The 16599-nt window shown below is 40.1% G+C and overlaps 1 protein-coding gene across 5 annotated transcripts in view; it reads right to left on the reverse strand.

Annotated features, from left to right (window-relative positions):
- LOC112228297 (glucocorticoid receptor) overlaps positions 1-14841 on the reverse strand; it is a 107327-nt gene extending 92486 nt beyond the window's left edge. For 2 of the 5 annotated variants that reach the window (XM_024393494.2, XM_024393490.2), the window contains exons 1-2: positions 13424-14653; positions 7711-8795 (exon numbers count right to left, since the gene is read on the reverse strand). In XM_024393494.2, coding sequence (XP_024249262.1) covers positions 7711-8786 — 1076 coding nt within the window. In that variant the 5' untranslated portion in view covers positions 8787-8795; positions 13424-14653. The other 3 variants (XM_024393493.2, XM_024393492.2, XM_024393491.2) reach the window with 3 other exon arrangements.
- Between the last annotated feature and the right edge of the window lie 1758 nt (positions 14842-16599).

Genomic DNA, 16599 nt, shown 5'->3' on the forward strand with positions numbered 1-16599 from the left:
GTGACAGAGGAGAAGCATTCATCCATGTATACGGTTAAGAGTCTAGCTCACTACATTTTTCAGATACGTCTCTAATTTGGTCAGAAAGTAATTATTGCAAATTAAAGCATACTGTTAGCTATGCTAGCTAACGTTAGCTGGCTGCCGCGCTAACGTTACATGTATGATCTGTGTAGTAATATTATTTGTATCTCAGAGCCATTGCATGGCTAGTTATAGCCTAATGTTGGCTAGCTAACATTGAACCTAATTGGTAGTTAGCATTAGCTACCTGTAGATTCATACAGGGTAGTTCGTTATGAGCTGGGATTATGGTTCATTGTTTAGCAAGCTAGCTAGCTATGCAAGTAACCCTTTCACTGTACTGTTTACACCTTCTGTATCCTGCGCATGGAATCAAAGATTATTTGTCACATTTGATGTAGTGTGTGTTTACGAAACGGTAATGTGAACAACATGACCTGCACCAAAGACAAATTAGGATATAATGCTAGGCCAACGAGACAGTGCCCAGGTTCTAAAATTATCTGGTAGAACACCCTGCTTCTATTTTATCACACTCACAACCGAAAGCTATTTTCTGTAATTAGCTAGCCATTAACGTGTAAATAATGACCTTGTTTTGAGTTTATTTTCCTGTAATAATGAATACAAATCCACTAAAAAGTTAAGACGTTGTCAGCTATATGACATGGACATTATGTGAACTGGCTGGCCAGCTAACTTCACGTTAGCTAGCTAACTAGCTAGAAACAAACCAAAATATTGTTCAGAATGTTGCTTTAAGTTGCCTGGTTTGCTAGATTAGTGTATGTCAATCTGTTTTAAAAATGTAGTATATTTTAAAATGCCAATAAACCCGTTATGCTATTTTGGACCACCAGACTGCTGATGTCATCCAGCCTGTCGTTTTTGTGTTTAATACTTTTTCATAACAACAAATGATGTTGGACGACAATAGAATGTTAACTGTCTTTATAAATAATCCATATATCTGCAGAAAGAAGACAGATCTTACTTCTGTTGCCTGTTTAAATGTGTTTAATAGCCTACTGATTCCGTGAGTACCAAGCCAAGGCTCCAATTATTTTTTATTTTTTTAAGTGTTAGAACAGACTGGTATTACTTATAATTTATTAAGCAATGTTTACACTACTCCAAACAAGCAGAAAAATAAATATAATCTAACAGCACTGGTTTGTCACATATGTACGCAGCTCTCGCTCCCATAACCTCTTTTCTTGATCTCCTTTGTATTGTTACAATCATAATAAATTAATTTTGTCATTAGTAAGCTTTGTATAGTATCCTTGTATAACCACCATCGAGCTGTAGGCCTAAGAGCACGTCCTGTTTATTTTTAATACTATAATTTAGGCCTATATTTCAATATACTGTATCAATTATTAATTTGTTCATGCCATCTCACAGCATAGGAGACATTCCTGCTTTGAAATGCAATCAAGCATTTTAGTTTAACAAAAGGGAGCTTTGAATAATTAGCCTAAACAATAAATATACCGCAATTCACAAATGCATGCAACTGCTCAGTCTGCTGTAATAAAAAGGTGTTATATACATTATTTCTCATTAGACCAGACTCTCCGGTGCACTTATTTAGTGCTGTTTACACTGTTCCAAATAGTCATACATACATGTATACACAGGTTACTATATACACTGCTCAAAAAAATAAAGGGAACACTAAAATAACACATCCTAGATCTGAATGAATGAAATATTCTTAAATACTTTTTTCTTTACATAGTTGGAATGTGCTGACAACAAAATCACACAAAATGTATCAATGGAAATCAACCCATGGAGGTCTGGATTTGGAGTCTACACTACAGGCTGATCCAACGTTGATGTAATGTCCTTAAAACAAGTCAAAATGAGGCTCAGTAGTGTGTGTAGCCTCCACGTGCCTGTATGACCTCCCTACAATGCCTGGGCATGCTCCTGATGTGGCGGCGGATGGTCTCCTGAGGGAGATGTGCTCAATTGGATTCAGGTCTGGGGAACGGGCGGGCCAGTCCATAGCATCAATGCCTTCCTCTTGCAGGAACTGCTGACACACTCCAGCCACATGAAGTCTAGCATTGTCTTGCATTAGGAGGAACCCAGGAGGAACCCAGGGCCAACCGCACCAGCATATGGTCTCACAAGGGGTCTGAGGATCTCATCTCGGTACCTAATGGCAGTCAGGCTACCTCTGGCGAGCACATGGAGGGCTGTGCGGCCCCCCAAAGAAATGCCACCCCACACCATGACTGACCCACCGCCAAAACGGTCATGCTGGAGGATGTTGAAGGCAGCAGAACGTTCTCCACGGCGTCTCCAGACTCTGTCACGTCTGTCACATGTGCTCAGTGTGAACCTGCTTTCATCTGTGAAGAGCACAGGGCGCCAGTGACGAATTTGCCAATCTTCTCTGGCAAATGCCAAACGTCCTGCACGGTGTTGGGCTGTAAGCACAACCCCCACCTGTGGACGTCGGGCCCTCACACCACCCTCATGGAGTTTGACCGTTTGAGCAGACACATGCACATTTGTGGCCTGCTGGAGGTCATTTTGCAGGGCTCTGGCAGTGCTCCTCCTGCTCCTCCTTGCACAAAGGCGGAGGTAGCGGTCCTGCTGCTGGGTTGTTGCCCTCCTACGGCCTCCTCCACGTCTCCTGGTAGAGCCTCCATGCTCTGGACACTACGCTGACAGACACAGCAAACGGTCTTGCCACAGCTCGCATTGATGTCCCATCCTGGATGAGCTGCACTAACTGAGCCACTTGTGTGGGTTGTAGACTCCGTCTCATGCTACGACTAGAGTGAAAGCACCGCCAGCATTCAAAAGTGACCAAAACATCAGCCAGGAAGCATAGGAACTGAGAAGTGGTCTGTGGTCCCCACCTGCAGAACCACTCCTTTATTGGGTGTCTTACTAATTGCCTATAATTTCCACCTGTTGTCTATTCCATTTGCACAACAGCATGTGAAATTTGTCAATCAGTGTTGCTTCTTAAGTGTGATTGACTTGAAGTTACATTGTGTTAAAGTGTTCCCTTTAGTGTATACCCTCCTTTTTCTTGATCTCCCTTAGTTTCCATAACTAAGTCAAATGTCTTCCACAGATCTGACTTCCCCTTCCCCGAGCAACTAGTAAACATTCACCCGTTTCCAGTTTCTTTCTCACATTACTGTGTTGAGTTTGGTATAACCAATTTCTTGATGTGATTATGATAGGCTGTGTCAGGCCCTATTGGTCACATGCATGTGATGCTTACATGTTTCACGTAAAGACAGCAAGAGTTGAGGGAATAAGGAACGTTATTCATTAACAAATGATGGATTTCGGTAAAAGAAATTAAGCCAGAAACAAGAAACTAAATGGCTGAAATTGTCACAAGCTTCAGCACAGACAGCGCAATAAAAACTTGCTGTGCTGCCTTTTCGCTGCAGTGAGGAGGAAAGCAAGACAACGTGCAATAGTCAAACAGGCACCCAGTCATTTTTATTAACAGTGTGACCATTGGACTTTTTCCTTGATCCATGTGTGTCTTAAATGTTTTAATCAGAACAGTGTGCTTAAAGCATCAGACAAGCTCAGTGCTTTTGGAAAGTATTCAGATCCCTTGACTTTTTCCACATTTTGTTATGTTAAAGCCTTATTCTATGAGGATATGAAAATCTGGACACCGTCCAACCACAATTGCCATGTGTATTTGTGTTAGTCATCAAGCATTTCCATTTATCCAACACAACTATCATACTTGTATCAATTGTAAATGCAAATCACGTTAAAAACAGTTGATGTCCACAATTAAAAAGAGCTACTATTTTTATTTCTCAACTGGTAATTGAAGCGCGCCTCCCAGTTGACAGTCAAGTGCAGGCAACGTTAGGCAGGCTATCAGCACTTCACAATGCGTGCTGAAGGCAGTATGCATTTTGAGAAAAAATAAAATACTTTGAAACCTGAATCTTTTACTTCATATTGAGGCATATCTTACCCTGCTTCAAAGTAGCCTTGGCAAAATCCAACCATAGAAACGGAGGCAATTATTTTATCAAATACTTCCTGGTACGCCATTTCTCTCCTGTTCTATTCGTTTTCATATAAACTTTCTTTTGATGTCCGGAAGCTAAAAGGCACAATAGTTGCATCTTCAGATTCACCCTCTTTCTAACAGATGTTCATCTCTGTTACATTTGGAACCGCTCGCATCAGGTGCACTGTTCAGAATGGTGTTTTCCCTCAAACTGCATTTTGGAAAATGTTAAAAAATTCAATTTTATTGGCTGCTTCATTACAGGAGTTGCATGGTTTGAATCTAAATGTGATTTCTGTCATTCTGAGCACTGTGGGTGGACACACTAACGGGCTAAGCACGCAACACATGGGTCCGGTAAATTTCTCAAAAGGACAGTAAATTTAAATCTGGTCACGTTGTCCGGCATCACGGAAAGAAACCCTCCTTATTGTATTTTCATTACAAGAATCTATATTTGATTACTTAAAGTCTACAGACCTATGTTGTTTTGTTAATGCCACTGTGAATAGATGGTACTGAAAATGTCATCGAAAGTTAAATGGAGAAAATGAAAATCGAATTTTATTTATCACATGCACCGAATACAACAGGTACCTTACAGTGAAATACTTACTTGCAAGCTCTTAACCAACAATGCAATTAAAAATAAGTGTTAGGTAATAAATAAAACACATTTCAAGAGCACCAGTAAAATAACAGTAGAAAGGAAAGCGGACATGAAATTGTCTATCCATCTTTCATACTTGCTCAAACTGTTTAAAATATATATAAAAATGTTTTTTTTAAATAAAAGTAATATTAAAAACACACCCACTCAGAAACATTTCATCTGGAAGAATGCAATATTATGCCTAAACTTTAATTTCAGTCCAAAAAAGGATGCACTAATCCCCAAATTTTCCCTTTAAAATCCAATTATAGGCCATTTCGAAAATCACATTGGAGATATGTCAAATGTCTGAGGCAATAGGAAAAATTAGTCAACTGTGTCTTGCTTATTAACAAACTGTTGATAATTTCACAATATATGTAGAAATTACTTTCGATGGGAAAGCCTGTTGCAGCACTGTACTCCCTATGAACTCCGAGAACATGCCCATCTCCAAACATTTCACTGAGAACCAAATACTGTATGTTAGCTTAGGACAAAACCCAATATTTAAAAAATATATAAAAAGTGGTTTAAATCTTAGAGCAGGGGGTTCTTAAACTTTTTCAGCCTGGGACCCAAATGACAAATTCTGTGTGTTCCTGGGATACATGCATATTTAAACATGCAACCATACGATCGGTACATTTCAATGCCCAAATCAAATACAAAATGAAATATCCATATAAAAGAGTTTTTTTTTTTTTTTTTAATGGGGGAAAAACACTAATATCTGTCTAGGTTGAAACTGTTGCTGTTAAAATAGAAGAAATGATTTTCACTCTGAACTAGAATAAACTGATTGATCACATCACAGATGTAGACCAGAAAACACACAGTCCTAATGAGGTGTGTGGCTGGTTGAAGTTTTCAACAAGCATGTCTATTCTGGGCTCAGTATGACAGTGCAACACTGAGGTCATGCTCAGCATTGAGATGGTTTCTGTACTTGTTTTTTTTTTTAAGTACGCCAGTTGAGAACACTGACTCACAGGTATGTGGTGCCAAACTGGATTAGAACATCTGCCTTCAGTCAGTCAGGCAGACCGCTTCCTGCTGTAGAAAAGACACCTAGAACTGTGTAAGTGTGTATGCCTCAAAAAGCATCTTGATTCAAACAGTTATTCCAGTTTAGAATAAAAAAGTATTACTTGTATTTTACCAGCAACAAACTTGTTTTCAACAATTATTTCTACAGTAAGATGTACAAGAGGCCTGATCATTTTTAATCTTCAAAAGTACTGTTACTTCATATGTACTGTTATCAGTAGCTAGCAAGCTTGCTTTGGCTAGCATTACTAGCTAGCTATTAGCTGTGTACAAGGGAATTGTACAATGCCTTGCTAGAGCGCTGGGCCAGTAACCGAAAGGTTGCTGGATCGAATCCCTGAGCTACCCACTGTTCCCCGGTAGGCCGTCATTGTAAATAAGAGCTTGTTCTTAACAGACTTGCCTAGTTAAAGAAAAGGTTTCATTTAAATAAATAAAACATTTCAAAATGAAAATTAAATTATGCCCTGTTCTGAAAGAATTCCCTGGGTTTACTGCCCTGCTGTGGATATTTGGTAAGGACATGTCATTTTAATTTGTTTGTTTTGAGCACTTCCCCCACACCAAACACATTATGGGCACTCCTCATTATTTCTCAAAAGTTTGTATGAAACCAAGAGAGAAACTCATCGCTGTATTTGCATTTCATGAAGATTGTGCGTATTAAGAACTTGTGGATAGTAGTAATTAATTAATCAAATTTATGCCGACATCACGACCCACCATTAATGGTCGCAAACCCATATTTTAAGAAAAGCTGTTTTAAAGATCTTCTGACAAACGTACCATGAGCCCTCACATTGTGACATATGATGAGAGCGCGATACATGGGGAAAAAAACAGCAAGTCAAAACTAATTGTGTCCATTTTAAATCTCTGAAAGAGCAGCAGCTTGAGCAAACACAGCACAGAAGCAAAATATACTTGTTTGCTCAAGTGCTTAATGACCAATGACATATTACCCTTTAAATTCTAGCCTCTGCTGTTGTACATACAGTCAATAAATGTGCAGTTTTGTACTGTCGCATCCGTCCTCCCCCAGTATCAATCCTCCTGATACACAGTGAAAGACAATTCATGCTTGATCCGTTAAATGTGGCCAGAGGCTTCGTATGGAGGGTGTGACGCAATTGCGTAGCCTCCAGAGGCATGCAGAAGCCAACTCAAGCTACGTACCGTGTCACCATGCACCTCTCAAATTTTGTAACAAATGCGGAGTGCTCCATATAGCTCCGCATTGACATGGTTGGTCGATGGTAGGTGGGGATATAAACACAAACTCAATTCCTTGACAACAACTTTGCGCGATTTCTGTAGAGGACGCATCACCGTAAATGCTGTAGGGCCACTGCAGTCGACGGATTGACCATGCAGAGCCTTTAAGAGTAGCAAAGGCCAAGGACTCAAATTCTGGGTGGAGCAAGGAGAACTCAGAGGGGCTGATGTGTTTGTGCTGAAAAAAAGGTCTGAGACAGCAAAGCAACAGAGCAAAACAGTTCTGTACATGTGGCCTCCCAGCTGACAACGCACCCTGCCTACTCGATTCATTAATAAATGAGTGCATTTGCAAGAAAGCAACGGCATGCAACAAGTTCAGAGCTTGATGTGTGCCAGATCAATTCAGATTGAGAAAAAAAAGTAGCATGTCTCCTTCACAGACGCATTCAGTTCTTTCCTTTTTATGATAGACTAAGCAACAAAGCTTGGAATTGTGTGAAACTGAACCGAAAAAAATCTGTGATTAATGATTAGTAATCCGTGATTAATGTAATGCACCAAACAGGTTAAGACAATTATCATGGCTTACAAAGGCATCTCTAAAAGAACATTTCAGATTCAGGGATGTCAAATGTTGAAATAAAAATCTATTTATATTCTTAAAATCCATACTTATTCATAAATCATTAACCATTCAAAAGTGCACAACAGCCTAGATTAAATCCATGGGTCATGAGTAACCTACCTGTTGAAGCCGACAGGAAAAGATGAGCTCGACATCCCTGATCCAGTCGCGTATCCGTTGCCTCTGTTCCAGCTGTCACTGACCGAGGGCAGTGGGGGATACAGGCCAAAGACAGGCTTCTGATCCTGCTGAAGACTCACTGCCGTCGAGGTGTTTGCTCCATAGGGGTAACTCGGCCCGCTGATGGAGCCCGCCGAGTTGTGGGTACTAGGCAAGTCCAGGTTGGATATCTGACAATAGCTCCGACGATCATTCTCTTGCTTGATGACCCCTGGGGTGCAAAGTTGGATGAAGGAGGTGTCAGCATCCTCCTCCGTCTTGATGACAGGCATGGAGACACCTGGCTCCAGAAGCTGCTTCTGCTGGTCCGCGCTGTCCACATTTGTACAGTTTCCCCCATTGCTACAGTCTATGGGCTTGGTTTCCATGTTGCCGTCCTCGAGCAGGACATCCTCCACTGACAGGGAGGAAAGGAAAGCAGCCTCGTCAGACACGTAAAACTCATTCAGGTCAGACAGAGAGCCAGGCAAGTCCAAATCCTGCAGAATGTCCATTGTATTGTCGCCAAGGAGCCTCTCGTTGACATCCAAGTCCTTCTGTGACTGTCCAAAGCTGACTGACCCCATGTCAAGCCTGTCTTTATCCATGGGTGAGAAGTTCTCCGTTTTCAGAGAGAAAAGGTCATGAGGGCGTCCAAGTACAGAGCTCCCTGGGGTGTTGGATCGATTCAAATCTGCAATACTCGCCTCCAACAGAGCAAAGTTCTCAAACAGCTGTTGGTTCTGCTGCGGTTTCTGTGGCTGCTGCATTCTAAGGGCCTTCTCCATTACCTTCACTTCAGCCTCCTCTATAGTGAGTCCCCCTGTCTCCATCTGAGTCGTAGTGACATTCAGTCCGTTGGCGGAGTCTCTGGCTGGTTGCTGGGGTCTGGAGCCTGGCAGATGCATCAGGGAGGTTGATGTGGTGGACTTGGAACCACCTGTGTCACCTGAGAAGCTTCCTTCTACACTGCTCTCTGAGAGTTTACCGAAAGCCAAGCCCTTGTCCTTGCTGTGTTTCAGTCCACCCGGATCCATATCTTGATCCTGTTTGACACACAGAGGAATGCAAGCACTGGTTTAGAAAATGCTTGTAATTAAATTCATAAAACCAACAGAATAATAATTCAAATGCACACCAACGTTATAGGTTTAAAAAAAAAAACATGTCTGAATAGAAATGGGTACAGTGTTATTTACAAATGTTCCTATACAATGCAATAATTTCAATCACACCTCTCTTGGCTTTGTGACTGACTCAATATGACAGCAACAGTAAACATGTCATCCTGCACGAATGATGGAGTTTCTACCTTTGTGCCAATTGAGATATCGCATGACTAACAAATTTCAGTTATTGTGTGTGACCAAGATTATCCATTATCTTGACAAGATACTCAAGTGGCAGCTCTAACAATAACAAGAAATGTCTTCAAAGATGGAAGGTAGGAGGCAAGATCAGGTGTAACTATTCTATCCAATGAGAGGGCAGATAAGCATGTGAACAACAGGCACAACTCAAAAATAAAGTACACAACTCAGATTTTAAGTGATATAAACACCTCCTGCAGGAGAAGACAGATTTGGGCCCAGTTACCCCTCTCGCTTTGCCTCTTCCTCTCTGGTGTGACTCACAAATTTCAGTTAATTACTGGAGCCCCACAGGGGTGCGTGCTCAGTCCCTCCAGTTCTCCCTGTTCACCAACAACTGCATGGCCAGGCACAGCTCCAACCCAATCATTAAATTTGCCTGACGACACAACAGTGGTAAACCTGAACACCAACAATGACGAGACAGCCTATAGGGAGGTGGTCAGAGACCTGGACGGGTGGTGCCAGAATAACAACCTATCCCTCAACATAATCAAGACAAAGGAGATGATTGTGGACTACAGGAAAAGAAGGACTGAGCATGCCCCCATTCTCATCAACGGGGCTGTAATGGAGCAGGTTGAGAGCTTCAGGTTCCTTGGTGTCCACATCACCAACAAACTAGAATGGTCCAAACACACCAAGACAGTTTGTGAAGAGGGCATGACAAAGCCTATTCTCCCTCAGGAAACTTCAAAGATTTGGCATGGGTCCTCAGATCCTCAAAAGGTTCTACAGCTGTAACATCAAGAGCATCCTGGCTGGTTGCATCACTGCCTGGTACGGCACCTGCTCGGCCTCCGTCCGCAAGGCACTACAGTGGGTAGTGCGTACGGCCCAGTACATCACTGGGGCAAAGCTGCCTGCCATCCAGGACCTCTACACCAGGCAGTGTCAGAGGAAGACCCTAAAAAGTGTCAAAGACCCCAGCCACCCTAGTTATAGACTGTTCTCTCCACTACCGCATGGCAAGCGGTACCGGAGCACCATGTCTAGGACCAAAAGGCTTCTCAACAGCTTTTACCCCCAAGCTATAAGACTCCTGAACAAGTAATCAAATGGCTACACAGACTATTTGCATTGTCCGCCACCCAACCTTTACGCTATTGCTGCTCTCTGTTAATCATATATGTATAGTCACTTTAACCATACGTACATACTACCTCAATTAGCCTGACTTACCGGTGCCTGTTTATAGCCTCGCTTCTGTTATTTTTCACTGTTGTTTTTATTTCTTTACTCATCCATTGTTCACCTAATACCTATTTTTTTTACTTAAAAATCACACTGTTGGTTAGGGCCTGTATGTAAGCATTTCACAGTAAGGAGAAATACCTGTTGTATTCTGCACGCGTTACAAATAAACTTTGATTTGATTGAATTACTAAAGCTCCCGCCTTGGGCCAATCAGAGTATATATTTTTTTAAATCCCAGATCTATCGCAAGACGCATCATTCACCTAAGTTTCCTCAAAATCAGGCAAGTGCTGTCAGATATCACGTCTGACTAATGAACGGACAGACAGACCGAGCCACAGTCCCCTCACCGATTTAATAGTTAGGGACAATACTGCAATGTTGTAGCTACATGGGTTTTTACTGTCAAGATGGCTACCAATAAACTAGTAAAAATACGTCAAATCCTGAAAACAGAGGTGTAGGCTGTAATGTAGAACTTTTAAAGAGTGTTAACCTTAATATGGTATCACAACCGGCCATAACTGGGAGTCCCATAGAGTGGCACACAGTTGGCCCAGCATTGTCCGGGTTTGGCCGTCATTGTAAATAAGAATTTGTTCTTAACTGACTTGCCTAGTTAAATAAAAGTTCATTTTTATTTTATTTTATCTAATAACAAAAACGGTGATAAACAGAAAGTCACCCTGAGGGATTCTCAACTGTACAGATTGGAAGCATGCCACGTGCAAGTGTTCAGACTGGCATTCCCAGGCTTTGCCTGTATTTTAGGAAGGAAGGACCCCTTTACTAGAATACATAACTTAGCATGACCTTCAACTAGCTTAAATTCAAACATTGCTAAATGCTTTTCCCCCATATCCATTGAAAATATTTCAGACATATATCATACTTAATGCTATTTCTTTAATAATGTTCGCTGTGACAAGCTAACTGATATATTATTCCTATTCACTGTGGTTATTAAAGAATGGCTATTTTTCTTAGGCAGGTCACTCTGAACACTCAATCTTACTTTAAGCAGGTAGCCTAGCGGAGTGTTGGGCCTGTTACCGAAAGGTGAAAAAAAAATAATAATCTTCTGTTCTGCCCTTGAGCAAGGCAGTTATCCCTCAACAACAACTGCTCCCCGGGCGCCGATGACATGGATGTCGATTAAGGCAGCCCACGCACATCTCTGATTCGGAGAGGTTGTGTTAATGCGTAAGACATTTCGGTTGAATGAATGCATTCAGTTGTGCAAATGACTAGGTATCCCCTATCATTTTCTTGTAGGTTGGATAGCTGACTTAGAATGTGGTGTTGTTGCCTTGTGAAGCTTTCTAAATGAATGTAGAGCCTATCGAACTATTCCTATGGCTCTAATACTCCAAAAATGTTGATTTGAAATCAAACAATGACTGAGGTTAAAGTGCACAGTGTTAGCTTTAATTTGAGAGTATTTTCATCCATATTGAGTGAACCGTTTTTGAACATCGGCTCCCCATTTTAGGTGACCAAGATTAATTGGGACTAATTCACGTATGTGTATTAAATTAGTCAAAAGTTAAGTATTTGTTCCCACATTCATAGCATGCAATGACTACATTGAGCTTGTAATGCCACAAATGTTTATTTTGGTTGTGTTTCAGATTATTTTGTGCCTAATAAAAATTAATGGAAAATAATGTCCTGTCATTTTTATTGTAAATAAGAATATGTTTCTAACCATTTCTACATTAGTGTAGGATGCTACCATGATTATGGAAAATCATGAATGAATCATGGGAAAGTTAGACGCACAAATATCATACCCCCAAGACATGCTAACCTCTCACCATTACAATAGAGGTTTGCATTTCTCTCAGGTATGATATGTTTGTTTCTCACACACAATTATTCATGATTCATTCAGTATTATCTTTGATCATGGTAGCATCCACATTAATATAGAAGTGTTTAGAAACATGTATTCTTATGTACAAAAAGACAATACATTATTTACCATTCATTTCTAATTGGGCACAAAATTATCTGAAACAACCAAAACAAACAGCAAATTCATCCAACAAAGGTGTTGTCACAAGCATGATGTAGTCACAGTGAGCTAGGAATATGGCACCAAATGTTTAACTTATTAGTTTAATAAACATTTAAGTGAATGCGTCACAATACTTTTTGTCCCCTAAAATGGACTATGTACAAAAAGTACTGTAATTTCTAAACGGTTCACACGATATGGATGAGTCTGCACTTTAACCTCATAGTCATTGTTTGATTTCAACTCCAAACCTTGAGTATAGAGCCAAATAAAGTTTTTTTTTAAATGCTTCGCTGTATCTGTAATAATTACAGAGGGCACTGTATCTATACATAACAGCAAGTATGTTGTTCTCGGATTTAATGTTCGCTCATTTAATGTTTATATTTCATCTGAAAACGTTACCTTGAACTAAACATCCTCGTTCAGTTCAATCACTATTTTTATACCAGCGGCACATCATATCTTATGTCCATAGCCGTTATTATTGATTGATCTTAGAATCTCACATTCTACATAAAACAAAAATCAGAATACAAGTGTAATTTAGCTACAAATAAAATGGAGCGCTCCAGCTTTAACAGTTATCTGGCCGTCTGTGATTGGGCGCAAAAACGGTTTAGTGTATCACAGTAATGTCCAGTTGTACTAGCTAAACGAAGCACCGCAGTGGTGCAACCTGTTGGCTGCGACCGGCAATTGCATCAAGTCAAACAGGAGAAAGTGATTATCAGACCTTAATTAAAAACAAAAGTACGTCTATTAAGCTTAGCTAGTATGGCTAATGAAATCAATGGGCTAAGGGGTCGACAGTGATATAATGCTCTAACAGCACTGAGTCGCCTCATTTTACACTGATATGGTGGGCGTCGAACTACAGAAGCAATAGCACAGGGATCACACTACCTTATAGCTAAATCATTCCACAATAAAATACATGCTATACTTATGCTGTAACGTTATATACAGGATGCATGGCCGGCAGATATAACTAGTTTAGTAATTTAAGATCACTTTTTTTTTTTTTTATACAACAAATAAGATGCAATCAAAAGACACATTTGATTACATGACTAGCTAATGTTACCTGTATCAAAACTTGGGAGTTTTCCAAGCTAGTTCATCTCCAGTTCGAGTTTGCTGGAATTATGAGATCTATGGTTTCCGAACAGTCTTCAAAGCCAATATTTATCGTGCAACGTTAGCTGAATGGCTTTCTACTTTCCACGCGAGACGGAAATATAGCAAACGTTAGCTAGTTAAAAAGCCTTGACATAGCCATTTCGTGCGCTGTTATTCCCCTGATCACTTAATCTAACAAATCTAAATATCTGGGGGTGTCAAACATTAAAAGAAAGTAGCTGCCGTCAAAATTAGCCATGTACGTTTGCTAGCAATGCACCGAATTCAGCTTGCTAGCTAGACGTAAATCAGACATTAAGCACAAGAAAACATGAATTCGCTATAAAAATTCAAGGATAATATAAGCATTGACATTACCAAAAGCTTGCTATGATACAGTACAATAACGTTAGAACAATCATTGACCGTTAAATAATATCATAGCTAGCTACATATTAGCTTGGCACATACATGTAGCAAACTGAGTCCGGGCAGCTAGTTTGACACTTCAGGGTAAACGCCCCTCTAAAGACAAACAGGACTGAACTCGAAAAAAATCTGTCAAAAACACACGTCCGCTTGACTATCGAATCAATTTAGAGATAATAAACTTATCAAGTAAACAAGCAAACTTGAAAATAAAATATATTTTTTTAAACACACGTTTTTTAAAGTTTGTTCGATTACTTGCAACGTTACCTCGCTTTCACAAGTTTCGCCAAACTCGCCCACACAATGGTAGCTAGCTAACGTTACGTAACTACCTTTCAAAACGCTAACTTTTTTTTATTTTTATTAACGTTTGTCAATAATTGCTAGTTATAACACACGACTGAGTGAGTAAAAAAAAACAAAGTTGAGCCCACAAAGTATAAAATGTCATTTAGGAATGACAACCCATTGCGAAGACCGTGCCTAAACAACAAGTACGATACAAAAAAAAAAGTACAAACGAAGCGCGTCCCACTGAATTAAAATACAAGGAAACTTTCTGGACTACGTCCTCGACGCGCGTTCCACGCGACACTGCAGTATGTGAAGGCAGCTATCTAAATTACAAACTAAAAACGCGGACAAAAATTTGTCACAATTTTGCGAACTTCAAGCCAAAGCACGGCAAATTGTGCCTGACGTGCAGAATTTCAATGGCGCAGCACAGTCCGTAGATAGACGGAAGAAAGGCACGTTGACAGCCACCGACCTCTCTGGAAATAAACACATATGACAGCTGGCTCTGGAACGCCGTTTCCCTTCGCTCTGCTCAGAAAGAGTATCTACATATCTGGAAAAAATGTATCCGATTCGGTGAAATACAATATTCGATAAACGCGATGTCTTCATTAAAACATAATATAATTGCGAGACTTTGAACCGCCCGTAAAAAAAAAAAAAAACGGACTAATTTACTAAGAACAAACATGCGCAGAGAGAGGCTCTCATGTATGCCAATGATTCATAACACTGAAGTGAAAAGAAGGCATCTTCGCGTCTATAAAGTAACAATAATCCAATTAATTAGCATGTAGGTTGATCAATGCAATGACTGTCTTCCATTAATATTTCAACTTTGAGGAACTTGTCTAGATTAGCCTAATTATATATTTTTTAAACAGTACATTTAACTATACATGTACAGTAACATCCTTGATAGGCAAAGGTTTGTATGGCTGTGTTTAGACAGGGAGCCCAATTCTTACATTATTTTGACTAATTGGTCTTTTGACCAATCAGATCAGCTCTGAAAAAGATGCAATGTAAAAATATCTGATGTGATTGTTCAAAAGACCAATTCATGGAAAAAAATATCAGAATTGGGCTGCCTGTCTAAACGTAATCAGCGTGTCACAGGCCAATTCTGATCTTTTGCCCCTAATTGATGTCTTGACTAATCTAAACAGATATTTTCCCAATAATTGGGCAAAGATCAGAATTGTACTGCCTACACCCTACTAAAAGGCCTTAATTTTAATGACAATAGTAACATGGTTACTTCATTTATAAAGTGCTCATACATGGTAGGCTACTCTGTTCGTGCATGGAAACTCACATTAACCATTTGTGAAAGCTTGTGGATTATGCATCTTGGCAATTAATTGACTAATCTAGTCTGAGGAAGTTTTTACTTAATTCGTAATCGACACACCACAGTCATTTAGGGACACTGTAGGTGGAACTGTATCCCCATAAAGACCTGTGGTGAACAGTACTGGAAATGTTGGCAGCTGTGACCTCTCAACAACTTGAAATTAGTCATACTAAAATATGTTTATCAAAATAAACTACTCATAATTTCCCACAACACGTACATTAAAAAGGCTGTATGTGGTCCCAAAGGGCTAAAGATGAACTGCATCATTCAGGATGCATACACCAAGTGTACAAAACATTAGGAACACCTGCTCTTTCCAGGACATCAGTTGAAGCAAGGTGAAAGCTCTTATTGATGTCACTTGTTATATCCACTTCAATTAGTGAAGATAAAGGGGAGGAGACAGGTTAAAGAAGGCCTTTTAAACTTTGCAAAAACTAAGACATGGATTGGATCTAATCTTGGTAAAGAAAAAGGAAAGATTGGTCAGAAGTCAGTGATATAAGGAAACTGGTTGACAATTCATTTGGTTGAAGTTTTTATGCTTTTTTACAGATGGATCCAAGGACCCAGATAGTGGGCGCACAGGAGCAGGCGTTTACGTTCCTGAATTTGATCTGCAGATATGTAGAAGACTAACAGATGAACTGTCAGTATACTCAGTTGAACTGTTGCCGATAATAGTTGCCCTCCAGTGGGTGGAGGACATACAACCTGTTAGAAGTATTCTTTGTCTGTATTGAATAGTTTATCATCTGGTAAATCTAATAGGAGTGATCTACTATTGGAGGTATTAATGTTATTATGAAGAATTGAGAGAATGTGTGTATAGTAGTGAGATTCTGCTGGGTCCCAGCACATTCGGGTGTGGAAGGGAATTACATTGTAGACCAGTTAGCTAAAAGAGCTTTGAAACGAGAGAATTTATATTAATGTTCCACTGGGTAGAGGTGAAGACAAATATAAGATCGGAGCCAATTTGATCATGTGTAGCAGAAGCGATGGGACTCTGAGTACAAAGGCTGGCATTTTATATGCCCTCCAAAGAAAGG

This window comes from Oncorhynchus tshawytscha, linkage group LG30 (assembly GCF_018296145.1).
Source record: "Oncorhynchus tshawytscha isolate Ot180627B linkage group LG30, Otsh_v2.0, whole genome shotgun sequence".
Lineage (NCBI taxonomy): Eukaryota > Metazoa > Chordata > Actinopteri > Salmoniformes > Salmonidae > Oncorhynchus > Oncorhynchus tshawytscha.